The sequence below is a fragment of the Perca fluviatilis genome, chromosome 11 (genome assembly GCF_010015445.1).
Source record: "Perca fluviatilis chromosome 11, GENO_Pfluv_1.0, whole genome shotgun sequence".
NCBI lineage: Eukaryota > Metazoa > Chordata > Actinopteri > Perciformes > Percidae > Perca > Perca fluviatilis.
The window spans coordinates 36693878-36709251 of record NC_053122.1 but is presented as its reverse complement, the minus strand read 5'-3'; the positions used below and the strand labels follow the sequence as shown (position 1 = coordinate 36709251).

General features: G+C 41.4%; 1 protein-coding gene across 14 annotated transcripts in view; it reads right to left on the bottom strand.

Moving 5' to 3' along the window:
* Nucleotides 1-15374, bottom strand: part of LOC120568504 (rho GTPase-activating protein 12-like) — an 86736-nt gene that overhangs the window by 1561 nt on the left and 69801 nt on the right. For 5 of the 14 annotated variants that reach the window (XM_039816062.1, XM_039816066.1, XM_039816072.1 and 2 more), the window contains 13 exons: nucleotides 15101-15229; nucleotides 14788-14850; nucleotides 13145-13219; nucleotides 11785-11846; nucleotides 11251-11332; nucleotides 10304-10405; nucleotides 9043-9141; nucleotides 5887-5989; nucleotides 4790-4909; nucleotides 3850-3948; nucleotides 2741-2818; nucleotides 2438-2572; nucleotides 1476-1581 (listed from right to left, as the gene is read on the bottom strand). In XM_039816062.1, coding sequence (XP_039671996.1) covers nucleotides 1476-1581; nucleotides 2438-2572; nucleotides 2741-2818; nucleotides 3850-3948; nucleotides 4790-4909; nucleotides 5887-5989; nucleotides 9043-9141; nucleotides 10304-10405; nucleotides 11251-11332; nucleotides 11785-11846; nucleotides 13145-13219; nucleotides 14788-14850; nucleotides 15101-15229 — 1253 coding nt within the window. The remainder of the gene's footprint in view (nucleotides 1-1475; nucleotides 1582-2437; nucleotides 2573-2740; nucleotides 2819-3849; nucleotides 3949-4789; nucleotides 4910-5886; nucleotides 5990-9042; nucleotides 9142-10303; nucleotides 10406-11250; nucleotides 11333-11784; nucleotides 11847-13144; nucleotides 13220-14787; nucleotides 14851-15100; nucleotides 15230-15374) is intronic. The other 9 variants (XM_039816065.1, XM_039816069.1, XM_039816073.1 and 6 more) reach the window with 5 other exon arrangements.

Genomic DNA, 15374 nt, shown 5'->3' with positions numbered 1-15374 from the left:
GGGAAATCAATCAACACGGTAACACTCTACTGCTGAGACCTTCAACAGGGGCTCCGGGACCCCTAGGGGGTCCTCAGAGTTGCTGCAGGCGGGGGCCGCCAAATTATTTGGATGGTTAAATTTTTTTTTTTAAATCCATCCATCCATCGTCATAAAATGTCAGAAAATATACATCAACATGAATGCAACGTATTATTACTAAAGATATTGTTTTTTATGTAGGCTATGCAACATTGATGATAGGATTAATGGCCTACAGCTAACGTAGCCATAAGGTATAGTTAAGCTTAAAAGGAACACGCCGATTTATTGGGACTTTGTCTTATTCAGCGTATCCCCCAGAGTTAGATAAGTCCATACATACCCTTCTCATCTCCGTGCGTTTCCTAACTCTGTCTGATCCCAATAAGTGACAAAATAACGCCAACATGTTCCTATTTACATGTTGTGATTTGTATAGTCACAGCGTGTACAAATAACAAGGTCACATGACACACAGCCATCTTCTAACCATATACATACTGGGAACTATATTCTCAGAAGGCCAAGCACTGCTACTTGGGCAGAGTGATATTATTCCAACTCTGAGCAAACTCCAGTCGTTACTCTCTGCTCCTCACCACGGGGCTTCTCAGGTGCTGCGAGCAAATCACTCCGCCCAAGTAGCAGTGCTTGGCCTTCTGAGAATATAGTTCCCAGTATGTATGTGGTTAGAAGATGGCTGTGTCTCATGTGACCTTGTTATTTGTACACGTTTCGACTATACAAATCCCAACATGTAAACAGGAAAATGTTGGTGTTATTTTGTCACTTATTGGGAGCAGTAGGCTAGATGGAGCCGGTTACCTCCAGGATCTGTGCTAAGCTAGGCTAGATGGAGCCGGTTACCTCCAGGATCTGTGCTAAGCTAGGCTAGATGGAGCCGGTTACCTCCAGGATCTGTGCTAAGCTAGGCTAGATGGAGCCGGTTACCTCCAGGATCTGTGCTAAGCTAGGCTAGATGGAGCCGGTTACCTCCAGGATCTGGGCTAAGCTAGGCTAGCGGTGGGTGCGTCAGACAGAGTTAGGAAACGCACGGAGATGAGAAGGGTATGTATGGACTTATCTAACTCTGGGGGATACGGGGAATAAGACAAAGTCCCAATAAATCGGCGTGTTCCTTTAAGGATTCACTGTGCCACATATTAACATTAAAACATGATGTATAAATATATGAATATACCAACTAATTTTATTTAAAAAGCTTCTCTTTTTTTAGCTTAGGGGTCCTTGGCCTAAAAAACGCTGAAGACCCCTGCTCTACTGTATGTCAATCGGCTCCATAATGCGGTGTTATTTGTAGAATCAGATTTGTAATTTATTATAATGAAATTTGACACGTGTGTACATTGTTTTCATGTATTGAAATGGTGCCTATGCATTGTTATTTTTCTAATCAGGTATTGTGTTCCGAGTGAAAAAGAGTCTTGTCTTACTTCCGGAGGTGTTTGAAGAGGGCCTGCATGGTGTCGTGGTTGGGTTTGGGCAGCTGTTTGATCAGATCTTTGATGGACTGAACTCGTTGCTTGTAGTCTGGAACCTCTGCGCAACAGAAAACATTCATCAAAGTCAGACTGAACAATCTGGATTCAGCAAAGACAGTGTTTCCTCTATGTTGATCTTGTAGTGGCGGTCCGCCACGGTATCAGAAATGGCGCAGACGCACAATGTTGCCTTTTAAATGATCCTGCCGACATAATGCACCGTTGGCTGCTGCTCACATTGCAATTTAACAACAAGTAGAACTATTCAGAGGTTACTGGGCCCGTCCAGTTTAACTCCACATACTGTTGTGTTGATGGAGTTTATTGTCGAAACGTTCGCTTTCTTCCAAGTCGACTATTAAACGAGCAGCTCCACCAAAAAAATCCTAAAGGAAACACTGAAAGAGTTCCTTACATCCTTGTATTGCTTCACTGGTGCAATGTTGGATAAAGTGAACCTTGATGCTAGTGGTTTATGGCTAAATTACCAGTGGTTAATCCCTAAAATAAGTGGTTTATTAAGTGGGGTTTAGGGTCTTCAGTGGTCCATTAAAGTTTCCATAAGGTTTTCCAAACAAAGTCATTTCATTTGAATTCCCAACTGGACAATACAAATGAAATAAAAGCTCAAATCAAATGCCTCACTATTGGACATCTCCCTGCTTTCAGTTTAAATTATTCAAGTAAGCCCAAAATCTGTAACAAAATCGCTCCATAAGGAACTCCTGGGGAAATAATGCTTATTGAGCTGAGGTCCATGACAAGAAGAATTCAGCAACACGGTGGTTTGGGGGTTTGCAGCAGTACATTCCCTGAAGTAAAGAGGCTTAGTAACAGACACTACACTCCCTTCAGACTGAGTGAATGCATGAAGAAATACAGACATTTGTGGTACAGCTGTATGTAACACGTACTGATGGCGCTGACAAAGTCATGGAAGAGAGCGTAGGTGAAGAGAGGCTCGGGCAGCTCTCTGAAGTACATCTTCAACGCTCCAGTGGTCACGTGGATGTCCTCCCACTTGTCGTCCGTCAGGTTGACCTTCTCATCTGGAGACACACACAAAAACCCTTTCAGTCAGAAGGGCTTACACACGTAGAAAGTCTAACGAGACCAAAAAAAATTATAAAAAAACTGCCAGAATATTTCTAAATAACCATTTCATATTATTCTCCATGTTGTTTTTTCTCATACCATGAAGGAGGGCAGAAACTTACCGTGATTGACAGCAAAACGTAGTTTTTGTATGATAGCCAGGTTCCCACTAACTCTGTACAGCCCGTCTATACACAGACCTGCAGGGGATCATGGGAGGAAACCATTAATCAGCTAAGCAATTAGGCCTGTAACAATTATTACATTACTGTTTTATCGCAATTTTATTTACATAATCCGGAGCTCTGGACTACATTTGGTAGTCCAGTAACGCAGAAACAGTGACTTTGCCCTGGGTATGGAGCGCCGTGGCCTGCCGCTGTCTCGTCAGAGCTCCTGAAATCCGACACGTCTTACCAAATTTGCAATTAGCCGTAGTTGATTTCTCGCATAAAAAAGTCTCAGAAGTGAATTTATTAATGGAATAGCAGACGAACAATGTAAAACATTGCAGTGTCTGAAATATGAGACCTGCTGTCTCTTCTCCAATGTATGTGTATGTGCTTCGCTCAACCAATCAGTGCGCAGCTCATCTAAATATTCATGAGCATACCATATTTGGAAGAAAAGCTCTTAGTTCCAAATAGAGCCATATTCACAAGGTAGTTAAGGGCCCATAGAACAGCAACTGGGCCATTTTCAGCCCAGCCAATGTTACATACCCCATTAGGAGACCGTAAAGAACAGTGTGAAATACCCTATATAATCATTCTATCACCCCTTTAATGAACTTGATAAAAAAGAGGCGTGGTTTACTTCATAGGCTGTGTACCGGTGTTATTACATTATCTGGGTCACATGACAGCGATATAACCGAAATATGTATCCTGGGATTCATTCACAACTTTAATTTGTCTGAAAAAGTAATTCATAAATGAATATTTTTTAAATTTGACTGAAAGAGACAATTATATCGTAATTGCAATTATTTCGGAGACAATTCATAGCACAGCAACATTTGGAGTTGTTACCGCTCTATCAGTAATGCAAATTAGTTCCTATGGTTTGTTTTTATTTGCTTAGAGCACCAGAAGAGAACAGTGACTGTGCACACCCCGTGTTATCATGAGGCAGTAAAGCCACCCTTCTTTTATGACAGGCACATTAAAAAGACACCAGAATCCTTTTCTTCTGACTCAGGTCTGGTATGGGGACACACATCTGAACCCACCGTTGTTCTCCACGTGGTCGATGCACATCTTGACAAAGATTGGCACTGTGACGTTCTCCCTCTGACACAAACTGGACAGACTGCAGCCGAACACCTGATCTGAAGACACGCAGAGACAAAGCCGTAGTCATAAAACAGTCCAAAGTCCTTGTTTACTTGCAGTATGCAGTTTTTGTTTTACCTCCCTGTGCCTTATTACTTTCTATTAGCGATAAAAGAGAGGACGGCTTTTTCTCTGTGGGCTCTTTAATGCAACAAATATATATATAAAAATAACTAATTATACAAAATTCCTATGGGCAAACTCGTTCGTTGGAGGACACATGAAATATCCAAATAGGTTATAATTAAGGTAAAGTAAATTAATTTATGTTAAGAAACTCTTAATACTATTTATGTATACCGTTTTGGTATGTGCATGATAAGTCAGTGTCACGAAACTATTTACATATATCGCAACACAGATAGATGACAGAAAATGTACAAGTATAAATGAAAATATGCAAAGGAATGCAATGCTAGTAACCAGTCTGTTTGGTTTTAAAAGCCAGCAGCTTATACCACAAATGTACAGCATGGACCTGAAATACTTTCTTCTGGATTTTATAACGGTATTACATAAGTAAAATTACTTTTACATTTATTGATTTCCCCAAAGAATGAATCAAACTCTTTGAACTGTGTTGCCTGTAATACCTTTTAGAATTCCATATAATCCAATGTAGATTTTTTTTGATTTCTTTATTTAAAAGGGACAACGCACATTAATCAACATGAGTACAGAGTCCAACATGTAAATGTGCCAGATTTAGCCATAGATTTAGTCCCTAGCAGGTTAATGGCTTAAAATAATAAATAAGAGAAAAGAAAAGAGGGAACACTGAGCCACAGATATGAGTAAAGCTTGTGCTACTGAGTCAAAGCGATGGCAGTCCGGTACCTTTGATGTAGCCCTTGTCTCGGACTGCCTGCAGGGTGGGACGGCGGGTCAGGAACTTCTTCAGCTTGTGTTTGGTCTTCTTGTTTTCCGAGTTGTCCATGCTAGTGGAGGTCTTCATGGCTGCAGAGGACAGATGGGACATGTTGTCCACCACTCGTCTCAACACACTGACCGCCATGATGCTTTGAGGAAATGAAACTGATACGCAGTTGCTTTATGGAGCAAGTGGGACACATGGCGTATGACACTTTCATTTATGACTCATGTATACCGGGTGTACTCTGTTCAGTTTCTCAACTGTTCTGTAGGGCTGCACAATTAATCACAACTATATATATATATATATATATATATATAGTTGTGATTATATATTATATATGTGATATATATATATTTGGGGTGGGGGAAAAAATCGATACAGCACAGTATCGCGATATTTTTTGTGGCAATACTGTATCGATACATAGACGCCAAGTATCGATCTTTTATGACATGTGTTGGTCAGTTTGTCTGCTTGACGATCCCATTTTGCAGCAATAAAATTGAAGTGAGATGACCAAATATTGAAATGTATCTTTTTAGATAAAACAGATGTTGACAAAATTGTCCTTTTCGGGACATCATTTGAAATTGGGGAAAATCTGAAGTTGGAAAAAAGGTAATACATTGCAATATATCGCAAAATATTGCAATATGTTTAAAATCGCAATAATATCGTATCGTGGCATAAGTATCGGGATGATATCGTATCGTGAGGCCTCTGGTGATTTACCAAAAAAAAAAAATATATATATATATATATATATATATTTTTTTTTTTTTTGAATGAAAATGAGAATAATGATACAAAAATGACAATTCCCTACAATATGGTGAATCATATCACAATATTAGTCAAAAACAATCACAATTCGATATTTTCCTCATATGGTGCAGCCCTACTGTCCTGCCATCATATTTGCTTTCTTCCAATTAATTCCACCATCACTTCTCTGACTTTTGATGATTAATTATCAGTTTTACCGACAGGTTTATATAGTCCTATACTTTCTAAATACAGCAAACGTTTGTTCTACACCATTAGACAGCACACAGACCTCGACCTTTCTTTGAGTCTCTGTGGTCTTTCTCCTTGTCGTGTTTCTCCGCACCGGGCGACTCCGGCAGGTCCTCTTCAATGGCCTCATCAGACTCCCAGGCCTAACACACACACACACACACACACACACACACACACACACACAGACACAGACACAGACACACACACACACCACACACACACACACACACACACACACACACACGTTGTAAAAACCTATCTGCTGAACCTTTGGACTCTCAGGGCAGACAACTACAAACTTGAACTGTTGTGTTGACTCAACTAGTTATTTGTCAAATAATTCTCATTATTTTACAGTTTTTCAAATTGTATTTCTGCTTCAATTCAGTCTTAATGTTCATAGTGAGTTAAGTGTCTTTCTATAAATATTTAGTAGGGTCTTTTGAAAAAAAAAACCCACACATAACCATTGATTCATTACACTTCAAACACCTTCAGGATTTGTACTGTATTCATCACGCTACTGTTTGTTTTCTCAGTTTGCCCACAGTGGTTCAAATGAACAGCTGGTGTTCAGTTGGAGATGCAGCAGAGATTAAGGACATCTGATTTCAAATATGTACTTTCATTTAAAAGTGAACACGCTGACAGTGACAGAAGTTAGCTGTGACAAAGTCCCCTCGGTTTCCCCTCTGAACAACCTGGCACAATCTCAATAGGTTTCTATCCAAGTACCCCCTGACCAGCACACACATTTTGGGTAGAAACCCCCAATGCCTAGCTTTATAAAGAGGACCAATACATTTGTGATTTACCAAACAACAACATTGTAACTAAAACACTCAAATGCCACATTTCAAATGTTCAGATCACTAAATTCATTCATTATTTTATAGTGTGTACTTATTTTAGGAATTATGCATGACTGATATGTTGGATCCAGGATACTATGCATCTGAGATGGCATGGTTTTATTTCAGTTAGCCCAGTGTTTCTCAACGGTGTATTACGGGCCTTAGAAGATGATGGGGGGCGTTGGAAGCAATATTTTTGGAAAGGGCGGTTGAGGTGTCCTTGGGGGCGTTTTGTTTGAAAGCTAGTTTAAACCAAAGATTCACAATAACAATACATGTTTACGCTTAAACTACTTGCAAAAACAGTTTTCTGCAACATTAAAAACCTGCCAGTTCACGGCACTGCAACTGGACGAGACGGTGGATCATTGTTCGGCGCAACTCCGTGCTGCCTTCACGGAAACGGGACGTCAGAGCATCGTCTTTAAATGAGCTCCCGTATTTCACGCTGAAGCTGCGTTCAGAAAAAATAGCAATCGCCGCAGGGTGGTGCAACGTCCTGATGTATTCTTTAATCCCCCCAATGTAGCACAAGTAGACTTTATATTTCACAGTAACAGTTTTTGGTCAGATCTTTTATAGAACCCAACGTTTCCTACTGTACCTGAAGGCAGCTTAATTTCACGAAGAAAAAGAGAAAAGAGACGAGCGAGAGATTTTTTTATTTTAACGAGCGAGAGATATCGACTGTGCTTTGTTGTTTGGCAAACATTTAGCTGTCCCCCAAACTCCCGGGCAATTCAGGGCTTGTGTTTGCTGTTTTAAAACTTTCTTCTGGAAGCTGATAGAGGAAGAGATGTCACTGTTTACTGTACGGGACTCCACCTCCTCAAAACGCAGCGCGATGTGGGGTTGCGCTTCTCCAAACGTTTTTTTCTGCTATTTACTCGCAAGACAGGCGATAGCAAACCTAGACTTTCAAACCTAGACTCTTCTAACCTAGACTCTTCTAACTTAGGCCTATACTCTTCTAAGCATCAACAAAGGGCTCTCACTAACTTTCAAAGGTTGTAAACTTATTTCCATTCGGCAGTAGGTGTCGTTCTTCAAGTCGTTTGTCATCACCAAAATGAAAACCTTGTTTCTGTGTGTGTGTGTGTGTGTGTGTGTGTGTGTGTGTGGTGGGGGGGTGTGTGTGTATGGGCGTGTAATCCTGCTTTTACCCCTTGATAAGTGCAAGCTTGTTTTCCGTTGGAACAATTTGAATGAAAAATAGATTTGAATTTTAAATTGCTAGCTGTTTCTGATTGGCTACTGTTAGTGTTTGTAATAATAATAATAATAATAATAATACATTTTATTTAAAGCGCCTTTCATGACACCCAAGGTCACTTCACAACCAAAAAAGGACATTCAAATTATAGTCATCTTATAAAGGTGCTGAGGTTCACACCATGCAGCAGGCCTTTTGATAATGCCTAATTATAGTTTGAATGTTACATATCTAGTAGTTCTGATTGGCTGCTGTTATTTAATTTGAATGTCAAATTGCATAAAAAAAAAAAAAACTGTAAATATTTCTATTCACATGGCTTTTTTGATACCTGGGAAACTAATACATGTGTTGTTTGTCATTCAATGATTTTATTTATTGATTATTTTTAATAACAATAGTAACAACAATAATAGGCCTTTATTAGGGCGTAATCATTAATATCCGGGGCAATTAGCCTACATAATATTTGATGGGGGGCGTTAGGGACCTGGATAATGGATAGGGGGGCGCTGACACAAAAAAGGTTGAGAACCACTGAGTTAGCCTAATAGCTGATTTGATTTGCATTGAGAGATGATTTTAATGGAAAGTACCCCATGGCAATCTCTAGGTATGATGAAGGGTATGTGATGATGTGTGTGTGTGTGTGTGTGTGTGTGTGTGTGTGTGTGTGTGTGTGTGTGTGTGTGTGTGGGGGGTATTTTAATTCCAAAGGCCAAGGGAACTTTATCAGGATGCATAGTATCCTGGATCCATGAAATAACTGGTCTTTAAAAATAAAAGTCTGCCTGCCTCTACGGGAATTTAACATAGGGGTGTACTGACTTATGCCCCTTGTATTTTAAGGAAGAACATTTACTTATTTACGATACATTATTCATTCACAAAGAAAATTGGTGTCCTTAAAGGTTGGATTTTTCCAATTTGTTTTAATTAAGGCATTAAGATCAATTTCCAAAAGATGATTTTTTTGTATTCCTCTTTTTAGTCAACTTTACCATGGGATCATAAACTTATGACCACCACTGTATATTCTAGGCTGTGATTGGGATACTTTTGGTCCAATCTGGCCCACTGACAGAGGAAGAGGTTTTGGGACAGGATGAAGGTGTAGGGTGCTCACATGGGTGCTGATGGTGTCCTGCAGCGCTCTGTACCAGTCGCTGACAACGTCGTCTTTGTCTGACTGGATCAGCAGCTCTGTGCCCTGCCGAGTCTTCACCTGCAGCCAGGACAGAGACACAAAGGAATCAATAGAAGAAGAATCAGAAGCATCTTTAATATGGAGTGTTTTGGAAATTAAACACCTTAAAGAGCCCCTATTATACTCCTTTTCAGCTTCATATTTGTACTCTTGGGGGTCTCATAGAATAGGTTTACATGCTTTGCTTTTTAAAAAAAACTTTTGTTTCTCATACTGCCCATTGCTGCAGTGCCTCCACCTGAAACAGTCTGTCTGAGATCTTGGCCCGCCTTCCTGAATAGCCCAGTCTGATTGGTCAGCTGGCCTGCTCTGTCGTGATTGGTCAACTAAATTCAAACAAGCCGCTGGGTGGGCTGTGCTTGCTCAGGCAGCACCTATGGGCAGCACGTATGAAAAATAGGGCTGGCTTTCTTAATCAGTGACATCACTAATGGAGGAATTGGGGGCGAGGCGTTTCAGGCAGTGTGGAAAAAGTGCTGTCCGTGGGAGAGAGAGCTCCATTTGGAGTGTAATGTGATTTTGTAAATCATACATCTATTACGTACATAAACAACTATATAACACACTCACAAACAGGAAAAATCCAAAGAAGCATAATAGGGGCTCTTTAAAACGTTGGAAAGGTGTTGTAGTCTCGCATTGCCAGACCTTCCTCCACAGCGCTGCGGAGGAGGGTCTGGCTAGTCCACACAGCATTCCTGGATGGGAGAAAAACGTGCTCTGGTTTATTGGCATTTCTTTATAAACCAATCACAATCGCCCTGGGCGGTGCTAAGCGCCGGACGGAGCCACGGTGCCTCTGCAAAATAGCCTAAATAGGAACTTGTTTTGGTGGAACGTGTACATTCAAAAGTAGTTTTAGTCGTGCAAGAGAAAACTCAGATTGGACAGATAGTCTAGCTAGCTGTCTGGATTTACCCTGCAGAGATCTGAGGAGCAGTTAACCATAGTCCTCACAAAGAAAGTGGAAGGAAACGGACATCGGCGAAAAGACATGCTTCCGGCGGAATTTCCTGCAGCACTGGAGCAATCCCGGAAGTGGACGTCGTGGATATAGGGGTGTTGCAACAGAGTAATATGTTTGAAACTGTACCTGAAGGATTTTTTATTTGTGCTTTTTTCAATTATTTCTTTGAAAAACACAAATACAGATTGAAAACAAGCCAGATATATCTCCCACCTCTACAACGTGCTTCTTGCTGGACTTGTCCTTGGAAGCCCATTCCACCGAGCCGCCGCGCAGATCCACGGTGAACTCTGGTTTGGACTGAGGGCCTCCGAACTGGACGGAGAGAGGAAACGGGTCAAAGGAGGGCAGATGAACACACAGCAGGGCCTGTTCATATACTGTAGGACTGCAGTGTTCAACCATGCAACAATCTGTGTAGATGAGAACAATTATGCTGCTTTGACAATGTACAGATTAAGATTCAAAGTTTGGATTCCCCTTTCCGATCAACTTTTTAACTTCCAACTAAAATTTGAGCTACACCTTTCCAGTACAGCTCTTCAGCTCGGTTTTAACAATAAGTGTGATACGATAGTATCGGTATCGTCATTTTTGGCCCATGCCAGTGACTAATGACACACAGAGGGTTGGGGGTCGTGACAGACAGGAGGGAGGTGGCATGCAGAGGAGGAGAGAGAAGCACACCAAGGAAGGAGGAAGCACATACAGAGGAGGCTCTGACCAGCCCAGAGCAGCCATAAGAGACGGCAGGACGTTTCCTAGCAGACGGCCTCCAGTTACTCAACAGTGAGAGGAGTAATTCAGGGAAGGAGTCCCTGTGGTAGTATGGCTGCATGGAGGGATGGAAGGGAGATGGAGACAAGGAAGATGGGGGGAAGCCAAAGGTAGAGAGGTGGAGGCATGGAAAGAGACAGAAAAGGAAACATCTAGAAAGAGAAAAATTCAACCCCAACTCCCACCCAGTGACCTGACAGACCAATGTGGGGTCAACTTTAGGCACTGTATAGGCAAAGCACAGCGGGCAGAAAAACTGAACCCCTGCAGCATAAATTTTAAAAATATAGGCATCTCACTGTGTGAATGAACAGTGACTATTTTGTCTAGGCAGGATCTTGCTGTGTTGGTATGGAGAAGGTAAAAGGGGCTCTGTCACTAACCCAGCTGGTCCCGCCTCCTTGGCCTTTGGCAAATAGCAGCGTGGATCCTTGGAGCACTGTCCAGGAAGAAGTCCAGTTCTTCCTGCAGAAGAGTTCACAAACTGTGTAAGTACACAAAGTGAAGCCGCAGAGGCCCTTCCCACTATTCAGCATTACAATTTTTACAACAGTACAAAAACATTTTTTATGTTCCTCAAAGGAGGTATTGTAAAAAGCACCATTTGTTATTGGCACTGAAACTGAGGTGTACCCAATTTTCAAAAGCAGTGGAGCTGTTCAACAGGAACCAAATTACTTTTATCGCTCCAGAAAATGTGAAAATAAAGATTTTTCACAATCATGGAACAATGTTGACATAATGCTTAGCGATAATGGTTTTATTCTTATAAAAACAAAACCGGAATCTGCTCATACATTTGCTCCATAGGGCTACTACAGGTCCAAATCTTCCCAGGAAACCTTTAAAACGTACTGCATGTACATACATACAGTAGAATGCCCACTCTGATTCTAGTTTTAGTCCGGGCTACTCACCGTACTTTCTTGCCGTGCTCGGTGATCTTTGTCACATTCAGAACGCCGCACTTTTCAGACGGCTGGAGAGACAAAAAAAAAAAAAAAGACATTAGGACACACTCTACAGAAGCAGCTTATACACTACTCAATCACTATGAGTCCCTCCATTGTAAAACACCACCAGTAAATACCCCGCCACCAGAAGTCACTGCCTTCAGCATAAAGGAAAGACGGTCCCACTCAAGAAAGGCAAGTGACTAAACACCAGAAAGTAGGGCTGGGCGATAGAAAATCAGATATCACCATATTTTTGACCAAATACCTCGATATCGATATTGCGGCGATATTCTAGGGTTGATAATTGGTGCTTTAACAAAATACCTTCATCCTGATTTTTGATAAATAATCATCAGTAATGTGGACATAATGTCTAAGTGGGGAAAAGGCAAATAACTGAACAGCTACAACAGTCTGGTAAGTTCAGAAAAGTACATCACTTTACTGTAATGCAGCCTTTAAAACCAGGAAAAGACAACACTTATGTCATATCACCATATTACGATATCCAAAATATGAGACGATATCTAATCTCATATCACGATATCGATATGATATCGATATATAGCCCAGCCCTACCAGAAAGTGCACCGAGACATCAGATTTAAATAAATTAGAAATACCTGAAGGTAAAACCATAGATTCTTAGAAAAAATATTTGTGCAGCATTTAGCTGCCGATGTTTTTGATTCAGATCTTGACTCGCAGGCCAATTTTTGGGGCGACACAAACAATAAAACGCACCCAGTAACAAACCCAACAACTTATGCTTAAGTCCAGTCCAAGCAATTCCTCGGCAACATTGCCCATCAGCACTGCTCGTTAACGGGGATTCTACACAGGCTCAAGTTCAAATTGACTCTCTTACTGTACCTTTATTTCTTGAAACAAAGGAAAAAAAAAATCCTGCACTCTGCTCTAGCTATAGCGTCACCGTTTATTTACAGAAAACTAACGTTTCGAAGGTCCGGAGGGACCGAAACGTTGCAAGAGCAGAGAGCGTGATTTTTTACGTTGTTCCAGGTTGAATTTTTGAATGTCCGATTGTTTCTTCAAAAAAAGCTTACTGCTGTATAACACTTAAAATAGACACCGTTACTGTACCAAATATATGAATATGTGAGATGACAAAGGTAATTGTATACACACACACACACACACACACACACATCCTTTTCTTTACTTATTTCCAGATTCCCCATACCTGTGTAGAAACCCTGCAATAAGCTGCCTTTTCTACAGTGTATGGTGACTGGCTACAATCAGAGAGCAAGCTAAACCGCTGCAGCAGGACAGAGCCTGGTGGTGGGCGAGTACTAACAGAGGCGGGGGGCTTGGGAGACGAAGGGCAGGAGTCAGAGTCGGGGGAGGGGGGCTTGGGGCCCAGTGGTGCATCCTAGTGAGGAGACAGGGATTGAAAACACACTGTCACATAGGCTGACAACAGAAGGTTAATGAGAAGAAGATGAGAGGTTAAGAAGACAGACAGCTGAGTGTGACGGAGTGAAATTAGCAGTTAGATCATAGTTCTGCAAAATAAGTGGAGTACCTACGGAAGCCCTGAGAGGCAAGTACGGGGAAAAAAAATCTGGTAATTTAGTTTCTAAGTCTGCTCTAAATTATTTTTGTTTTTATAACATCAGAAAAATGTAAAAAAAAAATAAATTTAAATCTTTTGGCAGGTGATTTTTACGGAGCACCGGAGGTGACATGGTAAAAAAAAAAGGCTAACCTTAGTAGCTAGCTAGCATCTAGCGTTTATTTAGATAAGCATGTAAACGATCAGGAACAACAAAAACACAATGTTTAACGTTAGCGAATATTTTAACAGTCAATGAAACGGCGAGTTTGTGAGTTCGCCACGTGTACCATGGATGTATTACGAGAACGAACTATACTTGTAAGAGGCACGAGAGAGAAGCTCATGAACGCGCATATTGCTATCGGTTGCTACGACAACACAAACTGTTGCTAGTGTGCGGGTCCATCGTGACGTCATGGGCCAGTCAACGCGGAAGATTCGAGCACTCTCACCGGAACGAACGGGGCTTCGCCCCAAACGTTGTATCCAGTTCTCTTCATACATCCACGGTTCTCATATGCGTTGTTGGAGTTGCGAGATCTCGCAAATAAAGTTCGAGATCTCTCGACCTTCTTCTTCCTTCCTTTCCTTCCTTCCTTCCTTCCTTCCTTCCTTCCTTGTCACCCCCGGGGCTCCGTAGATTTTTGTTGTTGTCGGGATCATTTTTTAAGCATTTGTTGTTGTATTACTCATTTAGGGGCTGAAGTGCCCCACTAACTTTAGAATGGTATGTAACATTACAGTCACGTCTTTCTTTTGGCTAGAAATGGATTTTAAATTCGGCAATAAAACGTGGGGCAGTGGTGCACTTCAGCCTCTTGTGGCTGAAATTAGCAACACTTGATTCTGACAAAAAAAAATAAAATTGATCACCAAAACTATTTTTTAAGGTACTTAGAAAGATTATCTTGGCAAAACAAAGCCTTTTTTCCCCACCTGTTCTTAAGTCATAAACACAGGAGAGAACACAAATCTGGGTCAGACTTAGAAAATGGATCACCAGAAAATGTTTTCTCACCTGCATCTCAGGGCTTCCATAAGTACCTGTGTGATGTCCCGGAGGCCCGGATGGATTATTAATTAGATGTGGAGGCAGGTATTTATCACAGTGCCCATGTACTGCTACTGTAAACTACTTCAGACAAATCATTTCTGTATCATTGTGGATTAACCCTCAAATAGATCATCAAATTCGTGATTGAGTGCTCGGTGTCTAGGTGCAATGATTCAAATGAATAATCAACTCAGGCAAAAAACAAATTTGACATGAAGAATGCTGATGTAATTATTACTCCCGCTGTGTGATTATTATCATGCAAGCCGATTTGTCTGCTTGGATTAAGGGACGAGCCCCTGATTGGTCGGTGCGGCGGGCTACTGACTTGGTGTTTGTACGGGTGTAGGCGCGCCGAGCCTGCGCGGAAACGCCTGGTTTTTAACAGCCGCTGCAAAGCAACCAGTCTACAACTGAAACTCTGGTAATGATACATCTCACCAGTGAACACATCTGGAACCAGCTCCATATAGACCACACTCATGCTGTACAGTCCCTACATAAGCACAACTGGCAGGTGTTAAAAGAAATGGTTTATAACATTTGCTGTTCTCTGGACATTTTCACTGGAGATGGTTTTTTCCAGCCGTGAAATAAGGTATTTAAAGTAGCCTGTAGTTTTACAGATTAGGGTGTCAGACCTTGTCGTTAGGGTCTTGGACGTAGACGCTGTGTCTCCACTTGGTCAGGACGATGGGCTCCACGTGCTTCCTGTCCAGGCTGCGACTCTTCAGAGCGTCCCCAGACGGCTGGGGAGGGGAGTGGTTGTACTGGAGGGAGGGGACAGGGAGTCGTTCGGTATCAGTATACTTTTATTCTACCCCATGCAAAAATATAACACAGAGGGTTTTTACCTGAATATAATAATCATTTATTATCAGTGTTTTTTTTTTTAATCTAAGTTATAACTGAATA